Below are 24130 nucleotides of genomic sequence, written 5' to 3'. Positions count from 1 at the left end.
TTCGTGCGTGAGCTCACAGCGATGGGGGCGGCAAAAGTTTTTTTTTTCTCCTATTTTATTTATTTTTTAATTTTAACACAGGTTTTTTAAAAAAAAAAAAATAATAATCTGATCACTTTTATTGCTGTCACAAGCAATGTAAACATCCCTTGTGACAGCAATATGCAGTTACAGGTACTCTTTATGGAGGGAATCGGGGGTCTAAAAGACCCTAGACCCCTCCACTACACTTCCATGTATTCAAAACGCCTGAATACGTTCACTTTTTGGAACTGTCGCCTTTAGCAGCCGAGTAACCCAGATGTGACGTCATGGACGCCGCCTCCGGGTTACGTCATCGGAGACCCGATCGAATCCGCATCCGGCTTAGATTGGGACTCCATCCAGCCGGCGGACGCGGAGGTAACGTTCGAGTGGCTCCTGAGCCGCATCGGTCATTACCGCCGGAAAGCCGACCGCCAGCTCTAAACAACGGTACTGGGATGATGCCTCTAGCTAGAGGCATCATCCTGGTACAACCACTTAAAGTCAGCTAACGTAGGCCTACGTCAGTTTGCGTTAAGTAGTTAAGATTGGGATTGCAAGTTATTTGCAATGTTTCAAAGCCAAGCTTTAAATCATAGGAACATTGCATTTTCCAGGTATATCATACCCAAATAATTAGCATCTCCATTAGTCAGAAACGTCGTGCAATAGTATTAGTAGCCTAAAGCCTATGTAAACCAGAATAAAAGCCACTTAATTTGTTTCCTTTTGGTCTGTAAACTATGCCATTAGAAGTGTTCTGTTTTATCTACTTAGGACAGCAAGTATGTTACTGACAGAATTGCCAAGTGAAAATATAAGGGAAAAACAAAACCTATTGGACAGAATTAATTTCTTGGCTTTTGATTTACGTTATTTGCATACCATAATCAACACACATTTGCAAAGCTCTTATTAAACTCTTTAATTAAAAGGCTTCATATTACATAATATTTAAAACAATTACTAGATACAAAAAAGAATACACAGACATGATTTACACAAAACTATCCAAATGCCGGTCATGCATAAAAACATACGGCAAGTCTTGGCGGCTAAATACCTGATCTGTAATTGACAGGGTGGTTTTTGGAGCCTGGAAGACTATGCCAGTATTGGCTTTGGCAGTGCTTTGTGTTTACAATATAATACAGAATATATTATGTGTCTATCTCCAGGTGGTCCTTGCATAAATAAGGTCACTTCTTTGGTTATCGGACACTGAATGAATAGCAAGGCATTCAGAGTTCTTTAATGGTGCTCAGAACTGTCCTCTTGGCTTTCGTCAATGTGCACGTCACAGGACTGAGATGAAAGAAAAGATTCCCATGTGGCAAGGCACTGCAAAAAAAAAGACAACAGATGTTTGTTATGAAAATTAAATTTATTCACAGGAAATAAAAGAAAAGTTGAAAAAGTAGAACTACTCATACTTGAGGCCAATTGCTAGCGATTTAGTAATCTGCAAGTGTATGACAGGTGGTCTGTTTATACAATATATTCCCAGAATTTAGAGATCCACTCGCCTAACAGCTACACATTGCCTGTGTCAGTAAACAAAAATTTTCAAGTTGTATTCCATACAGTGCTTCATAAAGAATTTGATTAAATACTCTCCAGAATGTTAGACCCTATATACCAGGCGTTACCAAATGGCAGACTGCGGTCCAGACACAGACCAAGTGACAGTCCTGTCCAAGCCACGGCAGCACCACTTGGTAGCCTGGGTGGACTCCTCTTCTGTGCGTACATGCTTTCCTGCTGCTCCTGCTGTTAAACTCCCAGCAGGGCAGAGTGCAGGAGGCACAGCAGGTCTGCACGGAGGGTGGGAGCTGCCCGACTTTTCAAATTAACAAGCGGGTGATGGGTTGGTAGGATGCGAGGCAGTCTCAGCAACCAATCACTTGCTTGTTAAGAGTTGGGCAGCTTCCACCCTCAGTGCAGACCTGCTGTGCGTCCCGCCCTCTGCCCTGCTGTGAGTTTAACAGCAGGAGCGTCAGGAAGGCGAGTACACTCAGAAGAGAAGTCTATTGGTCAGATAAAGCATGCCCATCCACATTCTTTAGGCCTCCCATGTGCCTCATTAAAGAGACATCTCCATAGTAAATTATCATTTAAAATCACTGCTTTATTGTTAAAGATATGCTTACACGTAAAAAGGCAATTGCAATGGCAATTCTACCACATCAAAGATGGCAAAACAGCAACTTCCAGTTTGAGTTATGATTCCATTTCCTCCCTTGCTGTGGAAGGCATGACAATCTCGCTCACTTTTGATGAGTGTTTAATAACATTTTTTATGAAGCACTGTATGGAAGACAACTTGAAGATTTTTGTTCATCAACACTGACAATTTGTAGCTGTTAGTGGAGTGGGTTTCTAGGCGCTGGGATTATATTGTATACATTTGGGGACCTATTTGGGGTAATCAGGTCTTTCCAGCTGCTGGAGTGTTTGGATTTTTTGGTGGAATTTTACCAAGCACGGATTTTATACTTAATCACTTCAAAGGGTCAGTTTATCCTACTGATCACTCTGGACTTGGCTATTAATCAAGAAGAGAGGAAAATAGGAGCAGTAGTTACACCATTTCCTTTGCTTCTGCATAAATGCTGAGCAATCAGTTTACTCAATAGAGTTTAAAATGTTTTCTTTTTTTTACATTTCTTAGAAATGTATCTAGGAATTTGCATTTTGTGTTCCAATTTTGATGTATTTATTTGCTTCACATTAAGCAAAAGATGAAAGCAAAATCGAAATGCAGTAAATTTAGCTGCATGCTTTAAAAAAAAAGAAAAAACTGTAAGTAAAATTATAAAACAATACACATAAACCTGTATGTTGGAGCTTGGTGTGGAAAAAAGAACATTCAAAGGCATAAAGTCTTACTGTATGGGTGTAGAGCTAAAGTGTCAAAAGATATGGCCACAAGTTGAATAATAAGGCAGCTCCGAGTCAAGCATAAGGTCATCTTACTGTGGACAAGACACATGTAAAATCAATACCCAGAGACCTTTCGGGATGGATGTTCGCTAGATTAGGACAGTGAAAGATTTTTGTTGGCCAGGTTCACACTTGTTAACAAATGTTACCTTGCATTTTAATATGGATTCATCAAGGCAGCCCATTCACTTTAAATGGGCTGCCAGCTCAACTAGATTTGCTTATCCTGAGTTTCTGAAGAATGTTTAAAAAATCATCACTAAAAGGAAAATTGCACTTTTCTGTTTTAATCTTAGCTGATGTACTGAGCCAGGTCATAAAGCGTATCAATTATATAAAAACAATCAACTATTTATCTATGACGCTTATACAAGGTGTTGAAGGTTCCATTGTGGCAAGTTAAGATTTTTAACATTTTGCATTGTGGCCAGGTAGAAAATTTATAAAAATATAAATGCCATTGACATATGAACACTCTATAGTGAGCTGCTAACTGATGGATACTAAGGCATCAAGCAAAATTTGCAGATTATACTCCAGACACAGCAGATGCCTCAAGACCTTCTAAATCCACCGCCTGGATATAATGTGGCTTCTGCAATCAATACCTTTTAACTCACTAACCCCAAACAAGTTTGCGTTTCAAGAGTTCTGATTTCACTGGCTGGATATATTTTCTAGGATGGTGAAATACATATGCTTGTATGGGTGGGCTGCAAGAAAAAAGCCACTCCTCAGATAAGGTCACATGCAAAACGCTCCTTGAAGATTCTGAGGCCACGTAGAAAAGGTGTTCTGGTCAGATGAGACTAAAAGAACACCATTCCAACAGTAAAACATGGAGGTGGTAATATCCGGTTATGTGGGTGTTTCACTTGTCAGAATAGAAGGGAAAATAGATGGGCAGGATGGCACCAAATTCTTGAGGAAAATCTGCTAGCCTATGCCAGAAAATTGACAGGAAGAAGGTGTACCTTCCAACATGACAATGATCCAAAGCACACAGCAAAAATTACCACACAGTGGTTGAAGGAAAAGCAAAAATATCCTTGCATGGCCTAGTCCAGTGGCCTCAAAACTGTGGCCCTTTGCTTGCCTTTAACCGGCCCTTGGGGCACTATTCCTCCCACTGATAAAAGATACTTTTCCTCCTACTGACACCAACAAGGGGGCATAATGCCTACCACTGACAAAAAATGGGGCACTATTCCACCCCCTAAAATAGAAGATGAGGCACTGTTTACTCTCACTGATGCCAGGACAATTTCTACTCCAACTGGCCACAGTCCCTCCCCCCCCTAAAATCTAAAGAACAGTAAACTGGCCCTTTGTTTGGAAAGTTTGGAGACCCCTGGTCTAGTCAAAGCCCAGACTTAAAGAGAAAGTAAACTTCCCTCTGTAACTTTTACCTATAGGTAAGCCTATGACAAGGATTGTCTATAGGTACTGTAAATATCTCCTAAACTTGCACCATTTTATGAGATATTTACTTAACATGCAGACAGTGAAATCGCTTTTATTTTGAGTTTTGGCTGGAGATTGAGTCAAGCTAAAAGAAGGAGCCAAGAACATCTTTGCATAGAATTTCTGTTCACCTTTTTTTTTTTCTTCTAAATTCCAGCTCCTCTATGTATCAATATACCATTAGTGGACTTCTTTTGCAGAACTAAAAGTCTATCTAGCTTTTCTTTTTATCTTTCTATTTATCACACCCTTTACCTTGGTGTCCAGCTGGCTGTGTTAAAAATTGTCTTCATTACTGCCTAGCTGGACCTTGCCATGTGACACAGAAACAAGTTTCCCAGCTCACCTCATTAGTGCACACCCTGCAACATCTACCCTTCTACTCCACCAGATCACTACCACCCCTTATCAGGTGCATGTTTTTTCTATGGAGTCAGTGAATACCTTTGTCACTAAATATACAGCCATAGATCTTTCACTTGGCAGAGTGTGTGGGAGCTGAGCGATCAGATAACAAACCTATGTGGATAGAGCTGTAAAATTGAAAACAGAAGTATGTCCTGGGATCTGTAAAGCTCAACAAACACTATACAATCTGGAATAATAAGGTAAACTTATCCTTTAAACTTTTTTCTTTCCCTATATTTAAATGGAAATAACATTTTTTTACCAAGCATTTCAAAAGACTCCATAAATGTACATGAACAGCTGCACCTCAGACACATCACACAGACTTAAGATTTTGTCTGATCATCTGAAAACACTCAATAACCAGATAGCTGTCAGAAGATGCGGGGAATCTGTGTGTTGAATTATGTAACAATCCTGCCTCTCTTAGGATTTTAAAACCCGTACAAAGCACTGGGAAGACTATACTAATAGGACATGAAAAACAGCGTGGCAAACAATCAATCATTTTACCAAAATCTCCTGTTTCAGAAGTAAAGTAAAATATACACTGGTTTTAAAGTGGACCTGATAAATGTAAGATGTGTTAGACAAATGTTTAACTATACTTAGATGAAAATGAGGTTAAATTTAAATTGTCTGTGTAAATTAACATCCTCCCATCAAGTTCCCAGACCTTCACCATAGAGGTCATGTCATGTTGCCCTGCCTTCTCCCCCCTCCATTTCTTACAATTAGATAACATTATTTAAAAAAAAAAAAAAAAATAATGTCTATTTGTGCTGCAAATCAGCAGTTCCTCATTTCCCGAATGAGCCCTGTGGTACACCTGCACATGTGCTGATTCCTTGACCATTTGCCCATGTGTGGGGTTTCCAGTGTACATGCAAAGACAGCTATATTGGAAGTCCTAAACCTACCTTTTCTTTGCATGTGTAGAAAATTACATGTGTGCACAGATTCATTGAAGGGCCCTGCCAGGACCCAAAGGCTGGGCAGAGCCCTCTAGCACATCTGCCCATGCGCAATAATGGTGGAGCCAGAGGGGGGTAGGAGTAAAGCCAGTACCGACTGCGACTGAAGTTCTGCTTTAATGTCTTATAGACTGTATTGTTTTTTTTTTTTTTGCTTGACACCACCACCATTTGGAAGACAGGGCTGTTAATGACACCTTTGGACCCTGTACTGTAAACCAAGAGTAGCTTCTGATCATGTTTTTATCATCAGCACCAAGAACTCTAGTACCATAGGCTGAAGTTGTGTCTCTCTCTCTTTCCCCACTCATAACACTTATTGGTGCTAGATTATTATCATACAGGATTTACCGTACAACCCCAATTCCATAAAAGTTGGGAGGGTGTGTAAAAGCTACATAAAAACAGAATGCAATTACTTGCAAATTCCATAAGCCTTTATTTTAAAACAATAGAAAACATGATTAGTTTAAACTGATAAAATGTACCATTTTAAGAAAAGAAATTAGGTCATTTTGAAATGGATGGTAGCAACACGTCTCAAAAAAGTTGGGACAGTGCAACAAAAACCTGGCAAACTGGTACTAACAAGGAGGAGCTGGAAGAACATTTTTTCAACCAATTTTGGGTAATTGGCAACAGGTCAGAAACATGATTGCGTATAAAAAGGGAATCTTAGAGAGTCAGAGTGCCTCAGATGTAAAAAATGGGCAGATTCACCAATCTCTGAAAAGCTGTGCCTAAATATTGTCAATTTCACAATACTGTTCCTCAACATAAGATTGTAGACTAAATATATCAACATCTACAGTACATAATATCAACAATCGATACTGAGAACCTGGAGAAATCTCTGTGTGCAAGAGACAGGGCAAATATATACAATATTGGATGCCTGTGATCTTTGGGCCCTCAGACGCCACTGCATTTAAAACAGCCATGTTTTTATGATGGGCATCACTGCATCGGCTCAGGAATACTTCCAAAAAACATTGTCTGCGAACACAGTTTTTGCTGTGCCATCCAAAAATGTAAGTTCAAGATCAATCGTGCAAAGAAGAAGCCATATCTAAACATGGTCCCAAAATGTCACCGTCTTCTCTGGGCTAAAGCTCATTTAAAATGGTATGCAAAAAATTGGCAGAACCCCAGCCCTGCCTTTCGTAAGGCGGACTTTACTGGCACGACCAAGAGAGCAAATAGTAAAAAAAATGTAAAAATAAGTATTGAATAATAAAAATTACAAAAGGACAAAACACAAGAACATCACACTATACAAAATATAAAACCAGTGAAACAGGACATGTGAAAAAGAACTGGAACAAAGGACACTTGCTCCTGGTGGGGAGACAGGGATGATCCTATATTCCCCAATTGATTACCATGAGGTAACCCCATTCCAGTGACAGAAAGTTGATACAGCCAATGGGTCAATGCGTTTCACAGACCTTAGCTTGATCAAGACCAGGCTGTAGATCAGTCTTTGTTTCAATTTGTCATTTGAGAACACGTGCATGGGGCAAATTTCACAGACCCACTGGGGGAGCCATTGTCATCATGGATATCAACCAGATAATTTCCTGAATAACATATTTTTACAACCGCCACCCTGAATTTTCTGTGTTCAACAAGAAGGGGGTGGGGGGGGGGCTGCTAGACGGGTGTGTATGAGGTCAAAAAAATATATTGCAATCAAGGGACCACCTGTATTTGGGTCAACCTGCCATAGGCGCTCATCTATGAGCATCCCATCCAAATGCTGCAGCTGCAACAGGACATGCATGGATGATGAATTTTTCCTGAAAGAGGGTGTATCAGCACAGGAAATATATATTTCTTTGGTTTCATCTCTGTATACCTTTGGATGGGATGCTCATAGATGAGCGCCTATGGCAGGTTGACCCCAATACAGGTGGTCCCTAGATTGCAATATATTTTTTTGACCTCACACACCCGTCTAGTGGCTCCTCCTTTTTGTTGAACACAGAAAATTCAGGGTGGTGCTTGTAAAAATATGTTATTCAAGAAATTATCTGGTTGATATCCATGATGACAATGGCTCCCCCGGTGGGTACGTGAAATTTGCCCCATGCACGTGTTCTCAAATGACAAATTTAAACAAAGACTGATCTACAGCCTGGTCTTGATAAAGCTAAGGTCTGTGAAACGCGTCGACCCATTGGCTGTAACAACTGTCTGTCACTGGAACGGGGTCACCTCATGGTAATCGAGTGGGGGATATAGGATCATCCCTGTCTCCCCACCAGGAGCAAGTGTCCTTTGTTCCAGTTCTTTTTCACATGTCCTGTTTCACTGGTTTTATATTATGTATAGTGTGATGTTCTTGTGTTTTGTTCTTTTTAAAAATAAGTATTGAATAATAAAAATTACATATATTTTTTTACTATTTGGTCTCTTGGTCGTGCCAATAAAGTCTGCCTTACGAAAGGCAGAGCTGGGGTTCTGCCAATTTTTTTTGCATACAATTAACTGGATGTGGCATCTTATAGAGAACTACTTTATATCATTTAAAATGGTATGTTGATAAAGGGAAAATGGTTCTGTGGTCAGATGAATCATAATTTGATATTCTTTTTGGCAAACATGGGTGCCGTGTCCTCCAGACGAAAGAGGAGAGGGACCTTCTAGCTTGTTATCAGCGCTCAGTTCAGAAGTCTTCATCTCTGATGGTATGGGGGTGCATTAGTGCGTATGGAATGGACAGCTTGCACATCTGGAAAGGCACCATCAATGCTAAGAGATATCTAGGTTTCACAGCAGCATATGCTCCCATCCAGCTGATAACTTTTTCAGGGTAGGCCTTGCATATTTCAGGTCAATGCTAAACTGCTTTCTGCATAAATGACAACAGTATGGCTTCCCAGTAGAAGACTTAGGGTGTGTAACTGCTAAAGAGCAGGAGGTCATGGGAGGAGAGAATAGGATGGTTTGAGTGATATTGTGAGATAAAGCTGGTGATGTAGCTTATGGCAGAGTTGTGAATGGCTTTGTACAGGGGTTGGACACAAATATGGAAACACTACATCGGGGGTCTCCAAACTATGGTCCTCCAGTTGTTTAGGAATTATAATTCCCGTCATGCCTAGTCATGTCCGTGAATGTCAGAGTTTTACAATGCCTCATGGTATATGTAGTTTCTCAACAGCTGGAGGGCAGTAGTTTGGAGATCCCTGCACTACAATTTGCAGTGACAACATGTTTTGCAATGAAGGCAAAAGTGATGAAACATTCTTTTGCTTCCGCTGTGAGATGAGATACCTAGCTAGCAGGTGGCAAGCGTCACTTTCCTCATTCATTGCGTGTGCTGCTAGTAATACGGAATCATGTTAGAGCTTGCTGAGTTTCAAAGAGGGCCCACTTAGCTGGTGCCTCTGTGACTAAAGTTGCCAATTTGTGGTGTCGCAAGGTACAGTATCAAAGGCTATGGCGGCATATACAGTTTCCGGGAAAACGTTGTCTGATAAGCATAAGGCACAGTAGACACAGTGAACTGACCAAACGAGACAAAAGGAGATTGCGCAGGTTTGTGACCCGGATTTTTACATGGTATCAGATTCCATTATACCCCATCCAAGACCTATATTTGTCAATTCCCAGGAGAATTCAGGCTGCCTTGGATGTCAAAGGTGCTCTAACACCATATTAGGTACTGTTTACTTGTTTCCATAATTGTGTCCAACCCCTGTATATCATGGCCAGTGAAGGGTTGGGCAAAGTGGGGTAGTGGACACTGGGTGATTGGTAAGGTGCATGAGTCTGGCAGCAACATTCATGATAGACTGAAGGGGGGATAACCTGTGTAAACTTGAAGTGTAATTAAAGGCAACCCCCCCCCCCATTTTGGATAGAGCAATAAGGTTTTAACCCCTATAGGTTTTTTTGGCTATCTGTGTCCCATTGAGGATATTTCCCTTCACTTCCTGTCGCATAGCTAAAACTGGAAGTGAAAGGAAACCCCCCCCCAAAAAAAACAATCCCCCCCCAAAAAACAGGGAACTAGTGTCTCCATTGGAAGATGTATCCTCTTAGTGATCTGATGTCAACCCAAAATGTATGATTTTCTTTTACGTTCACTTTTAATGAGATTGGTACACAGGACAAAAAGAGAGGGTGAATCTCCCTAATGGGGACACAGACAGCAAATAAAATCTGACAGGTTTTCTAATCTCTTTCCAAAACTAAAAAAAAAAAAAAAAAAAAAAAAAAAGAAAAGTTTTGCCTTTAGTTGCACTTTAAGCCAACAAGGAGAAAGCTGCAAAAGTACGGCGAGAAATAAACTGAATTTAATACAAGTTCTGCCATTTTCTGCACTTAGAACAGGTAATTACAGAAAACAGCACTTGAGAAAACCTCAGATAAGCACATTGTGTACAGATTTAAAAGATATTGAGAACTATAAATAACTCTAAAATATTGATTGAAAATATAAAGCTACTCCAAGATAACATTTCAGTACTTAAATACTTGCAGATTCAAACAAGCTTATTAAAAGAACAAGGTAAATTGTGTAATCCCCCCAAAATAAAACCAAAAAACAAAAATCAATCAGAATTTATCATTTCAAAAGCTGCAGTGGGGGTTCCTGCAATTCAATTTTGCACTTTGTATTACATTTCAAAAAAGCCCCTAATGTGGCACCAGCATGTTATACAAGCAACCAGCAGTGTCTGAACATCTCCTGAAACCTAAATCCCTGCAATGTGCAAACACAGATTTGCAATAAGAAGCTGACATTTTGTTTAAAATATGTGATCTAAATGGAAAGGTCACTTTCATTTTACTTGACTGCATAATAATAAAAAGTCTACTGCAGATGTTGTGTGACACAGATGTAAAAATTTTAACATGACCCAGAAAAATCTTTTGGCCACAGATTTTACTTAAGTGGCATTGTGAACTGTGGAAAATGTAGTATCGTACAGCAGACATTTACCAGTACCTATAGTGATACGCTGCTTTCCCAAAGTTGGCCAGTTCTTCAACATTACTGAATAATAAAGCTGACACCAAAACGCTGATCACTGTAAAAGGTTTTATTTGAAAGCAATTAGAGAGGACATTGTTTTACGCTTGAATGTATATTGGGAGAGATTTATACATTTTTCCAGGCAACAAGGCAGGGAAAAACATTAGCATAGATGCATATATTTAAAAATTGAAGATTGTTCATAAATTATCCCCTCTAATGTTCAAAGGAATACATGCCAAGGACCATGTGAATGAGACCTTCAAGGCCGTGCTCCTGCAAGGGTGGCAGCATCTATGTCTTTGCAGCTGTTGTGTCCATTGGCACTTCAATGGCATTGCCAAGTGTTCCCTGCATCCCCGTACAGGTTTAAACAGCCCTCGCATGGGCATATACTATAGTACACCCTCTGTGATTGAGACCGAAAGCTGCTAGTGTAATACTACCCTTTCCCCAGTGAAACAATTGGGATGGCTTTCCACCGGGATTGGAAATCTGCGTAGAAACCTCCTTTTTTTGATTAAGCGCAGTCTAGCGTGAAACACAGCAACATTTGTTCCCAGCCAGCTTGTGTTGGTGGATTTTTACTGCAATAAAAGGTTTCTACTTGGATTTCCAATCCCAGTGTGTGGCCATCCCAATTGTTTTACACCGCTTCTTGGTTGAGAGCGGGGATTGCACTTGGGTTAGCTCTGCCTACTGGGCGTTGGGTACCTACCTGGAGCAGTACATCTACACACTGGACTACCCTCTTCCGAGATTAACAGTGAGGCTGTCCAAAGATGTGCTTTTGCTCCTTCAGGAGAGTGAAGGCACCCTAAGATGAAGTGTGTTACTAGGTGGATCACCAGGTGAAAATAAAGGAAAAAGAACCTAAAAAAAGCTGCAGCCAAGGGGAGTGTGTGTGTGTATACAGTGGGTACAGAAAGTATTCAGACCCCCTTAAATTTTTCACTCTTTGTTATATTGCAGCCATTTGCTAAAATCATTTAAGTTCATTCTTCTTCCTCATGAATGTACACATAGCACCCCATACTGACAGAAAAACACAGAATTGTTGACATTGTTGCAGATTTATTAAAAAAGAAAAACTGAAATATCACATGGTCCTAAGTATTCAGACCCTTTGCTCAGTATTTGATCTAATACAGCCAGGAGTCTTTTTGGGAAAGATGCAACAAGTCTTTCACACCTGGATTTGGGGATCCTCTGCCATTCCTCCTTGCAGATCCTCTCCAGTTCTGTCAGGTTGGATGGTAAACGTTGGTGGACATCCATTTTTTAGGTCTCTCCAGAGATGCTCAATTGGGTTTAAGTCAGGGCTCTGGCTGGGCCATTCAAGAACAGTCACGGAGTTGTTGTGAAGCCACTCCTTCGTTATTTTAGCTGTGTGCTTAGGGTCATTGTCTTGTTGGAAGGTAAACCTTCGGCCCAGACTGAGGTCCAGAGCACTCTGGAGAAGGTTTTTGTCCAGGATATCCCTGTACTTGGCCGCATTCATCTTTCCCTCGATTGCAACCAGTCGTCCTGTCCCTGCAGCTGAAAAACACCCCCACAGCATGATGCTGCCACCACCATGCTTCACTGTTGGGACTGTATTGGACAGGTGATGAGCAGTGCCTGGTTTTCTCCACACATACCGCTTAGAATTAAGGCCAAAAAGTTCTATTTTGGTCTCATCAGACCAGAGAATCTTATTTCTCACCATCTTGGAGTCCTTCAGGTGTTTTTTTAGCAAACTCCATGCGGGCTTTCATGTGTCTTACACTGAGGAGAGGCTTCCGTCGGGCCACTCTGCCATAAAGCCCCGACTGGTGGAGGGCTGCAGTGATGGTTGACTTTCTACAACTTTCTCCCATCTCCTGACTGCATCTCTGGAGCTCAGCCACAGTAATCTTTGGGTTCTTCTTTACCTCTCTCACCAAGGCTCTTCTTCCCCTAGACGGCCAGCTCTAGGAAGGGTTCTGGTCATCCCAAACGTCTTCCATTTGAGGATTATGGAGGCCACTGTGCTCTTAGGAACCTTAAGTGCAGCAGAAATCTTTTTGTAACCTTGGCCAGATCTGTGCCTTGCCACAATTCTGTCTGAGCTCTTCAGGCAGTTCCTTTGACCTCATGATTCTCATTTGCTCTGACATGCATTGTGATCTGGAAGGTCTTATATAGACAGGTGTGTGGCTTTCCTAATCAAGTCCAATCAGTATAATCAAACACAGCTGGACTCAAATGAAGGTGTAGAACCATCTCAAGGATGATCAGAAGAAATGGAAAGTACCTGAGTTAAATATGAGTGTCACAGCAAAGGGTCTGAATACTTAGGACCATTTGATATTTCAGTTTTTCTTTTTTAATAAATCTGCAACAATGCCAACAATTCTGTGTTTTTCTGTCAGTATGGGGTGCTATGTGTACATTCATGAGGAAGAAGAATGAACTTAAATGATTTTAGCAAATGGCTGCAATATAACAAAGAGTGAAAAATTTAAGGGGGTCTGAATACTTTCCGTACCCATTGTATATCAGACAAGCCAATTTCTGTCTGTCAGATGGAAGCAATCCTTCACCTCCACAGTCGCAAAATTGCTGCCACACTCTGCCCCCCAATGTGCATGTATCTCAGGCTCTGCTTGCCCACCTGCAGGCTCTGTACTGGCATGGTGGGGGCTGTAGGGAAAAGGGGAGGGAGCTTAGCTGGCATGGATTCGCTTTCTTCCCCTTCTTGCTGACTTCAGAATGATGGAAGCATAAAACGTCACTTCCTGGTCTCCCCTCTTTCACTTTTCCTGACAAGCATTGGTGGAAAACAATCACAATAGATTCATTGGCGCACAGGGGAGAAATCCAGGATACTTTAGACCCCGAATGTCTTATTAAAATGAACCTGTCGCCAAAAAATTATCATTATATAGGGGACTTTTTGACCCTTATAGGATTAAAAAATACAAAAAAAACAAAAAGCTAATTAAAAGAAAAAAAAAAGTTTTTTGTTCATTGTAAAAAATTAAAGTTACATCCAAGCATACAAACTCTACCTCCAAATTTTTTTAGGTCCCCCACATACACGCATATACAAATGTAAACGCAAACATCAATTGCAATACACAAGTTACATATTGCCAAGCACGCCTGAGTAAGGGCAATATTTATAGCACCAGACATCTTCCATAACACTAAACTGATGACCTGCAGGAGATTTTTAAAGCATCCCCTAGGCAAAATGCATGCTCATGCAAAGGGACTGTAAAGAATTACCTTATAAAATAACCCATTCGGTTTAAAATAGAAATGAAAGGCAAAACATTTGTGTATAGATATAAAAAAACAATATAAATACCTTTTTTCCCTTTTTTATAAGTGATTACATTCCTTCTGTTCTCAGCTGCATAAAAGCTGGGGGAGGAGAAACAGTAGCACACTGACCTTCCCAGTGAATGGCTGTGCAGCGGGGGAATGTCAAGACAAGTCTGAACATTGGAGGAGAGTACACTCCAGCATAGCTAGAGAACTGACCACGGGTGTGCTCTCCTGCTTAGTGTGGTCAGTTTTTAATTGGAGAGCAGAGGGACTTGCAGGAACACCACAGACTTCAAGGAAGCAATACAAAGAGAACAGGAGGCTTTCTCATACAAGTGCATGGTACAGCAGGCACATATCAGGAATATGAAATGTTGGGGGAACAACATGAATTAACTTCAGTGTATTTTTTACTGAAATGATGCATTCCCTAGACCTTTGCGGTATTATCGTGTAACATAAAAATTGGAACTACCACTATCTTATTCTCTAGGGTGTCTGCTTTCAGAAAATATATACTGTTTTGGGAGTTGTATTCAATCTTTAGGCCTAAAATTATTTTCTTATGCATGTGTGCAAAAATCACAAATGGCTCTGGCAGCAACTGGAAAGCTGAAATATATTTCATTTTTGTCTTGGGGTTCATAACCCCTTTAAATAAGACTGTGACCAAGCTATGGATGTCCAAATATGTTAACCTGCAATAAATGAGTTTTAAAACAAGTTCTCACTGAAGTCTATAGCTGCAACAGCAATTTATTTTCAAAATTCAAAAGAGATGCACTGAAGTCTATAAGGCTAAGTTCACATTTATGCAGGTGGGTAAAGTGAATGTGTTCCCACAGGCAAAAAGTGCTGCTCTTTAGCAGAAGTGCAGGTGGTGCCAATCATTCTTAATGGCACCCCAACAAATCTAAAAACGCAGTGCATTTTCAGGTGCATGAAACAATGCAAAAGCACCATACAGCTTTTGTGTGGCTTTCATTTTAAAAAGGTGCAGGGCCTTTTTTCTTGTGTTTCCTGCAGGTACAGTGGGCCATCCAGATGAATTGGCTGCTGTGCCCACACAAATGCGGCATGCAGGAAACGGCTAGATGTCAACCCAGTCTTACTCAGCAGCTCCATTCACCCTGCCTTACCTTTACTGGACATCTGCTCTGTGTTTACATTAGACTAGTCTTTCTACATAGTAACATTAAAGAGGGTTTTAAACATTTTACCACAGAGGAAGCCTCAATAGAACTTTTAGGTCTCAGGAAACCCTTGTCATAAATTATCAAGGTACCTTAGCTTTTGTCAGTAAGCTGCGGAAAGTTTTACAGATGACTATAAGAAATATAATTTTAACACCCTTCTGCTGTATACAAAATTATCTTTAGTAATAATTCTGCCTGGAGGTGGACTCACTGGGAAATCCCGGTGGTCCCCCCAAGCAGTGCCATCTTAAGAGCCTTATAGGCCCCCGGGCAATGCAGTGCACTGGGGCCCCGCCTACACAATCACCCACGAGAATAAAAATGCAAATTATCGATAAGGTGATATTCATTGGTACCTCCAACAAAATCAGTGTTTAAACATTAACACAACGTTTGGACAATATAAGAATGTACAGGACTGATATAGGATAGCACACAGAGGATGTACATGGCAGGTATAGGATGGCACAGACAGAGGAGGTACATGGCAGGTATAGGATGGCACAGAGGATGTACAGGAAAGATATAGGATGGCACATAGATGATGGCATACAGAGGATGTACATGGCAGGTAAAAGGATGGCACAGACAGAGGATGTACATGGCAAGTATAGGATGGCACACAGGATGTACATGGCAGGTAAAGGATGGCACACAGAGGATGGCACACAGGGGATGTACATGGCACACAGAGGATGGCTCACATAAGATTTAGATGGCACACAGAGGATGTACATGGCACACAGAGGATGGCACACAGAGGATGTACATAGCACATAGAGGATGGCACACACACAGAGGATGAACATGGCACACAGAGAATGGCACACAGAGGATGGCACACACACAGAGAGGATATATAGGGCAGGAAAAGGATGGCACAGAAGCAACGCGCTTAATGTTAACCAAACAAAGCAGCCAGTTTGCCCACCTGCACCTCAGTCAGGGATTTGTTATTTTCATATATGCAGCTTCACTATTTTGTGCCTTATGAACTATGGTCACTGCAACATAATAGATAATTTGTCATAATTTGTGACTTTTTTTTGCCACAATTTTGCACATTGTTGCCTCTCCCTCAGGCCCAGTATATTTAGTAATTCCAAAATGTGTGTGGGCCCCCAGAGTCAGGCTGTACAGATCAGCACCTATTTGTGGAGAGGCAGCCGGTGATCTGACCATTTGAAATCCTGCCTGGCCGTCTTGCTGACATGATGCATCACACCGCTCTGCACCTTTCATCTGTGTGAGTGTCAGCCCTGCAGCCTGGAATGCCAGGAATGTCAATGGATCTCCTCGATGGAGAGAGAGTGAGAAAAAAGAAAATCAAGCAAGCAGCCTGCCTTACCTTTCACAACGGCTGCTGCAGCACATGAAGGGAGGTGGTGGGTGGAGGCGGAGCCATTCTTCTAGCGCGGAGAGGAGAGGACGAGGAGGATCCTCCTCCGCTGTGCATGATGAGTCTGCTCTCAGAACGTCACTGGTTGCTAGATGCCAATCGGCTGGCCTTCCTAGCAACCAGTGTACAGTGGAGACAGAGCTACCGGCAGACAACGGGGGGGCGGCGGTCAACGGGGGGGGGGGATCTAGACCACCAGGTAAACTAATCTGGCCTGGGAAAGACAGTGTAATTGCCACCCTGTGTGTGGGCCCCTTGGCAAGTGGGGCCCCCGGGCAACCGCCGGGCATGCCCATTGGAAAAGACGGCCCTGCCCCCAAGACCCTATCCCTTTCATCCCTCCACATTGCTTTTTTTTCTCTTCTGCGACACTTTGTGTGGATATTGCACCGATTCCTTCTTCCCATCTCATGAATGGGAACTTGTGACATTCTAATGACACATTGATCCCCATATTGCCTATGTCCTATATGTATGGCATTTGTTATCTCATATGGCTGATTGAGTTTTTCTCTTTGTTTCTCATTATCAGAATAGTTATCATACTACTTTACCTAATCACCATTGAAACGGGGGTTTGAATTGTAACCTTGATTTACTGAGATGCCTATTTCAAATGGATCTGTCTGAGTAATATTGAATTGTTTTGTACCTGTAATTTTATAATAAAACTTAAACTAAATAATAATCCTGAAATCTAACAATATGTAATAAATAGAAAAGAAATGCACATGACAAGACAATGAAAATGTTAGTGTCCCCTTATATTACTAGCCAATAGAGAAATGTTACACTATATTGGTTAGTAAGAAATGAGCCTCTTACATTGCAAGTAAATGGAGAATTCTGCCCCTGGTGGTGGGTGTTGGTGAAAGATCATTCTGCCACTGTTCAAGGTTCCTGTAGTAATCTCTGTAAAAAGCCCTAGTTGAACCATAGGCTGCATTACAGATTGGAAGGCTGTCAGACTGTTAAGTTATTGGTAGGAGTGGAAGGCGGCCAGGATAACCTGAGCTAATAAAATGAAAAGTGTTTCTTCTGAAAATTTTGAGAATTAAATCCTCCAGTGTCTGCATTTTCAGGTCTGGGAGGGCTTGTTAGAAGGCTCCTTTACTTCTTGTGTACACTGTGTAAATGTTTGGGTGCCTATGAGCTGACATCTGTTATAGTCTGGTCAATTTTACAGATCAAAAACACCCTGTGGTGACAAGTGACCAGCTCCATCAACTCCAAAACCGATCTGATCATGCAGAGGTGAGAACATAACAATGCACATAAAAATATATTATAAATTCATCTTACAAACATTAAAGGGCATTTGCACTTTTAAAATAACAGATGACTCCCCCAGTAGAATTCTTGCAGTTGGTGAAAATGCACGCTAAACAGATTCCTGCTGCCCAGCTGCGATAGGCCAATAGGGGAGGACTTGGATTTAAGACCTGACACCAGCTGGGAATGTTGGCGTTTGTCACAATGAATTGGGTTTGGGAGATCACTGCAGGTAAGTCCCTCCACCGTCATCACACCTGAGACAGAGCATAACTAAAAATGTGCATTAGTTAGTCACACTAGAGCAAGGTCAAAGTAGAAAATAGTTTGCACTGCAGTAATGTATCAGCTTCACTAAAATCGATTTTTTTTTCCTTGCTATCTAGGGCTTACTTACAGTGGTAGACTACATTAAATACATTTATACATATGTATAATTGTATTTTTTTTAACACACTTAAGGATGTGTAGCTGATTGTAATAGCAGTATACGGCATCACTAGATAGAGAAGATCTGCTCTTAAACTGGCAATTATCTTCGCGATCATGGAAGATTTGAGCAAAAGCAAGTCTACTGGATGTTTCCATGACACTATATGGATAGAAGTTACCCTAAATGAATGGTTGCGCAATGTAAAAATAGCAATGTTTCAAACACATTTTCTGAACTATTTCTTGTGGAAAAGAACAAATGGTACAATTTTTATGTAATTTTGCCTTAAAAGAGGATGTATAGTGGTGTTACATATATTTTCCTTTTTTATTTCCTTTTTTTATTATTATAGTCAGGAGTAAAGAATACAGTGTAGAAAAAATGTTTCCTTTACTCAAGTGAATAATTGATTGCATGTCATATTCTGAACCTGCAAAACGAGGAATAGACAGCAAAAACAAAAATCTGTCAGAGGTTCTAACCATTCCCCAATCTATCCAAAATGTACAAAAAAAGTTTTGGCTGAAGTAGGTCTTTTATAAAAAAAAAAAAATATATATATACTACTTTTTGCATTTTGTCAATTTTACCCATAGCTTTTCTTATCTCAAAGTAGGAATTATAGCTAAATACATAATTCTGTAGTCATAACTGAAACAATTAACCTTTTCCAAAGAACATGCTACATAATCCTGACAATCATTAGCAAACCCAATTTATTAATACCTATTAGAATCGAGTATAATGTTTTTATACTGTTAATTATGTCGGTCCATTTTTAATTTGACGTATAACTCAAGTTTGAGGGTAAAACACAAGTAAAGTATCTAGATTTTAACAAGTTCTCTAATTACTTGCTAAACCATTCTGACTCTACTTACTAATTAATATTTGGACACCATCTTCAGTGTAGAAATCCCAGTGGCTCTGGGCTGTTTTGTTATTTTGCACTGGGATTCTAATTTGATTCTCATTATTAGCGATGTAGCTGGATCTCTGCATATCACAGCTGTGATTAAAACAACAAAAAGTGCATGCAGCTGTTCGCAGCCTAAAATAAGTGGAATTATTAATAGAGTTCAAATAGCACTGGCTTGTATGAAATGTGCTTTCTACTGGTTTAATAAGCTTATGATACTTAAAGCTCAACCTAATTTAAAGTTTAAAAGGAGAACAGCTAAAGTTTGTTTGGCTGTACTTCTCCCGTGGATCACAGGATTGCAGTTCGTTCTGCACTCCTGTGAACCCTTTTTTTTTTTTTTAGCAGACAGCGGGCTGAAATCTGCTGCCTGCTTACATCACAGAGCCAGTCGAGGCTCGGGTAAGATTGCGACCATTTGGTCAAGATCCACCCACATGCCTGGACGTTCACCTGGCTCAGAGCCTGAGATGGCTGCCCCAATCCCCTCCACACCCCTACAGTGTGTGTGTGTGTGTGTGTGTGTGGAGGGGAGGGGGGGGGGCAGCGCAGAGAGCCAGTGACTGACAGGAAACTGTGAGAACTGAGTGATTGGCTGTGTTTGATCATTTGGTTCTCAGTGTTGGAGAGCCAGCGGGGGACCGATGCTGCAACCCCACCTAGGCAAGTATGATTCTACAAAAAACAGATTCCCATACTTCAATTTTGAATCAACTAAACACATTCCCGATGCATCAAAACAAAAAAGAGGTGTAAACTCTTACATTACATTTTCTTTTAGAAAGCAGCCACACCTTGACTAGAAAAGCCTGTCCTCTGTGTAGAGGGTGGTATGTCCTTTCCCTCTACCCATGACAGTCTCATAGGATCACATGAACAGCTGAGGCTGTCAATCACCTGCTGTGTGCTGGGGGGCGCATGCCATCTTCTGGGATTGTCTGGTGTTGGCATGCACACTCATACAGATAGCAGAGGGATGACAGAGCAGACATAAATCACACTAGGTGCTAAGGATAGAGGCAAGTACAAACTACAGGATAGGCATTATTCATTATTCATTTTAGGAGGTTTACAACCATTTTAAAGCTTACTGTAATTAAACATTTTTTTAAATGTTATTTGCAGCAAAGAGTAACATGTTCTTACCACAGTGCTTTGACTCCACTTTGCCACTAAAGCTGGTCCAAACATTGAGTGATTTCTGCTGAACTGCAATTGACTGAGCCAGGTGGAAAATTATTAACTGTACAGTAATTGCAACCTAGCAGATGCAGTCACTGTTTGGTAATTCAAGCTGTTTCAGGCTGAATAGTGGAGATTCATCCATCCATGCTGGTAATAAATAAAATGGATTCATTTTCTCTTGGGTATGGAATGGCCAAAATTGGAGCCATCTATAGCCACCCTTACACCATTAGTAAAGATGACACATTCTCGGTTTTCGAACATTGTGGGTGTTTGATATCATCAGAGACCATAGGGAGCTCATTGTCAGAAAATGGGTTTTCTGACTTACCATAAAATCTATTTCTCTGATGTTCATTGATGGACACCGCTCCTGATATTCTTAACCATTGGGTTGTCGGGATTATTGGGGGTTGATTAAAATAATAATAGAATAAAAATGATTTTAAAAGACATGTATATTTCATATTATGCATATGAGGTTCTGAACAGGACAGGATCCATCTTGTTTTTAAGGTGAAAGAAGGTTCATATATGTCTTGTTGCAAAATGTCTCTTACAAGTTTACAAAGGGTCTATGGTTTCAACAAAGATCTTTGTATTTCTTTTAAAATCATAAATAAGAGGCCTTTTTGACATCTCTATCAGATAAGACTTAGTCAGTCTGATACCAGATGTTAAGGGGATGGTAGTGCCAGTCTGTCTATAAGTATTTAACAATGGACAATACCCCAGTATATTCTAGCAGACATTTAAAGATGAAATCGATAAGTTTCTGAAGGTACATTATGTGTGTGAAGATATTAGCCATAATTATGTCATTATATTATGTAAGGCATATACATATATATTTAGGAATATTGTATCACATTTTGGGTTTATATTCCTGAAGTAGTAATCTTACTTAGAATTCTTTTTCTAATAAGTGTAAAGACATGTGTATCTCGTCACTAATTACCTCATTTCAGACAAGTTTGTGTGTAGGTCTGGTGTAAGTTTTTATGACACTATAGATCTTCCAAACCTAGACCAGATGCCTGACAGTTATGTCAGAATCCAAATAAGTAATGGCTATTCACTAGCTAGAGGTCAATAGGTCATCAGATAACAAAATGTTTTAATTATGTTAAATACAAAATCTAATGAACGGTACGATACTGCCCTCTGTAGACAAAATACCAGGTGCAGTCTTGAGATAATTTTAGATATTCCCATATAAAAATATTATATTGTGTTAAATAATATAATTATTGAAATGGCATTACTTGCCAAGGTGAATGATGGAGATACAGATGGACATTTATGTATGTACTGGGAGTTTGGACAAAGTTTTATATGCGTTTTATGATTACATATAGAGAAATCATCATTTAATTTTATTATACCAAGTATTGGGTTAATTATCAAAAGAGGTGTGTCTCTGACCTCACCAGTTTAGGTATAGAATATCCCAACCAATTGGGATGTTTCATCCCTCTGGGTTTTACTTATGGTAATTTTTATAGCTCTTTGTTCTTACCATATAAAAGACCAACCCAGATATGAGAGAGGACACACATTACATTGCCCAACATACAATACACTTACACCACACACGCTATTACATTCCTCGATAGACTCATCCAGACATACTCTATTTGTCCATCATTCATCTGAAACTTGAAGGGAATCCACCATCTTAAGACTGGCATCCATCTTAGGACTCTGGTAACGCCCATTTGAAGCTAGCGGCCATCTTAAGTGTGGTAAATATGCCTTGCTATGTTATTTGATTTTATTCAACAATTGTTTATTCCTTCCTTATATGTTTTATATTGCATATTTAGGGTAATGAGATTACAATCCCAGCCGTATAAGCCATAGTAGATTTTTCTCTAAAAAGATGATTTTTGTTTTTATACATTTTTATTAATATCAGATTTAGTGCATTATTTTCAATTTTAAGTCTTCCGTTTTGCATGGCTTATTCTCATTTCATCTGCAGTGGAATGACTTTGGGCTATGTGATTACGCAGACCATTGTAGTCTGTTTATATAGAACATTAATTTATGGCTTATACTATACCTGGGAAGAAATGGTAATCTTGCTTTCATTTCACTTTCACTTTGTTTTAGTTTCACTTTCATTATTGAGCTAAACATCACATTGCATTGATTATTTGAAGTTAGTATTTTATGTAGAGTTATTTTTATGTGTCACTTCTTGTTTGATCATATATTGTGTTTACATGTCTGGAGAATAAATATTTTTATATATATTCCATACTGTAGACTGTACTCACTAAGATTGGTATATGCTTTTAAAAAGAAATTAATCAATTAAAAAGAATTCACGACACTGATTTATGGAATAGGTGAAGACTCTCCTTTCTCATAGATCTTTGCTTATTAACCATAAATAAATACACTGCTATATTCAGAGCAGTATAAATATTCTGACATAATTAAGTACGAGCGCGAGATATTTATTATTAAATATTCTTACAGGGTTATACTTCCCTCTACAGGAGTAAGACACTAGGCAGAAAAAAAGTCTGGCTACTTCTATGGGCAGTCCCAGGGGGTATACTCCCTCTCTCTGCTATAGGTACTCCGCTTTGTTACACGCAGTGTCAGAAAAATTACAACTCCACAGTGGGGTGGGTGCGGTGTCCATCAATGCACATCAGACACGGATTTTACGGTAAATCAAAAATCCCATTTTCTCTTTCGTGCATTGATGGGTACAGCTCTTGATAGTCTTAACCATCGGGATGTCCCAAAGCATTTTTAAACATGAGGGGTAGGAACAACAAAAAAATTCCCGTCCCAAAGCAGTGTTAAACATAAGGGGTAGGAACAACACAACAAAAAAATTCCCAAGGCTAAACTATAGCCAACCAGGCAACAGGAGCTCAACCAAACAACTGGATCCCACCTGAAAAAAAACTACAGCCTCAAGGAGGATCGGGTCCTCTTAAACAGCAGCCTGCAAAACCTTGCAACCAAAGGAAGCATCCACAGATGCCAACACATCCACTTTATAAAACTTTGTGAAAGTGTGCACCAACAACCAGGTGGCCGCCTTGCAAACATGCGTTACTGACGCCTAATGACGGAAAACCCAGGAGGCACCAAGTGCCCTAGTAGAATGTACCTCGACAGGGAAAGGAGGAACCTGACCCCTGATGGAATAGGCCTGAACAACTGTCTGTCTGATCCATCTGGAAATGGTTACAGAGGAAGCGACAACCCTTTTCGAGGTCCATCCGTGAGCACGAAGAGAGAGTCTGACTTCCTGAAAGACTCCGTAGCTACCAGGTACACCCTAATTGCCTGGACCACATCCAAGGTATGAAGAACCACCTTATCCCTGTGAATCACCAGATAAGGTGAACAACAGGATAACGCTGCCAGTTCCGACACCCTGCGCGCAAAGGTGATAGCGACTAAAAAGGCCACCTTCTGGGACAGCGTAACTAAAAGACTACACTGTGGCCTTAGAAGGCCAAATAACACTTTAGAAGATGAATAGGCCCCTTTGCAACACAAGGTCTCCTGTACTTCCACAACAGTAACCCAACACGCAGCAAAACTAGAGGATCTTGAGAACAGGCTACGAAGAAGTAATGTACGGGCTATAGGAGTTCCTG

General features: G+C 40.3%; 1 protein-coding gene across 1 annotated transcript in view; it reads right to left on the bottom strand.

Annotated features, from left to right (window-relative positions):
* Positions 1-934: 934 nt before the first annotated feature.
* Positions 935-24130, bottom strand: part of SNX7 (sorting nexin 7) — a 176654-nt gene continuing 153458 nt past the window's right edge. Inside the window, exon 9 of the mRNA XM_082265910.1 lies at positions 935-1365. Coding sequence (XP_082122036.1) covers positions 1276-1365 — 90 coding nt within the window. The 3' untranslated portion in view covers positions 935-1275. The remainder of the gene's footprint in view (positions 1366-24130) is intronic.

This window comes from Pelophylax lessonae (genome assembly GCF_965119305.1).
Source record: "Pelophylax lessonae genome assembly, chromosome: 8".
In the NCBI taxonomy this organism is placed as follows: domain Eukaryota; kingdom Metazoa; phylum Chordata; class Amphibia; order Anura; family Ranidae; genus Pelophylax; species Pelophylax lessonae.
The sequence above is the reverse complement of the archived record's forward strand: the minus strand, read 5'-3'. Positions and strand labels throughout refer to the sequence as shown.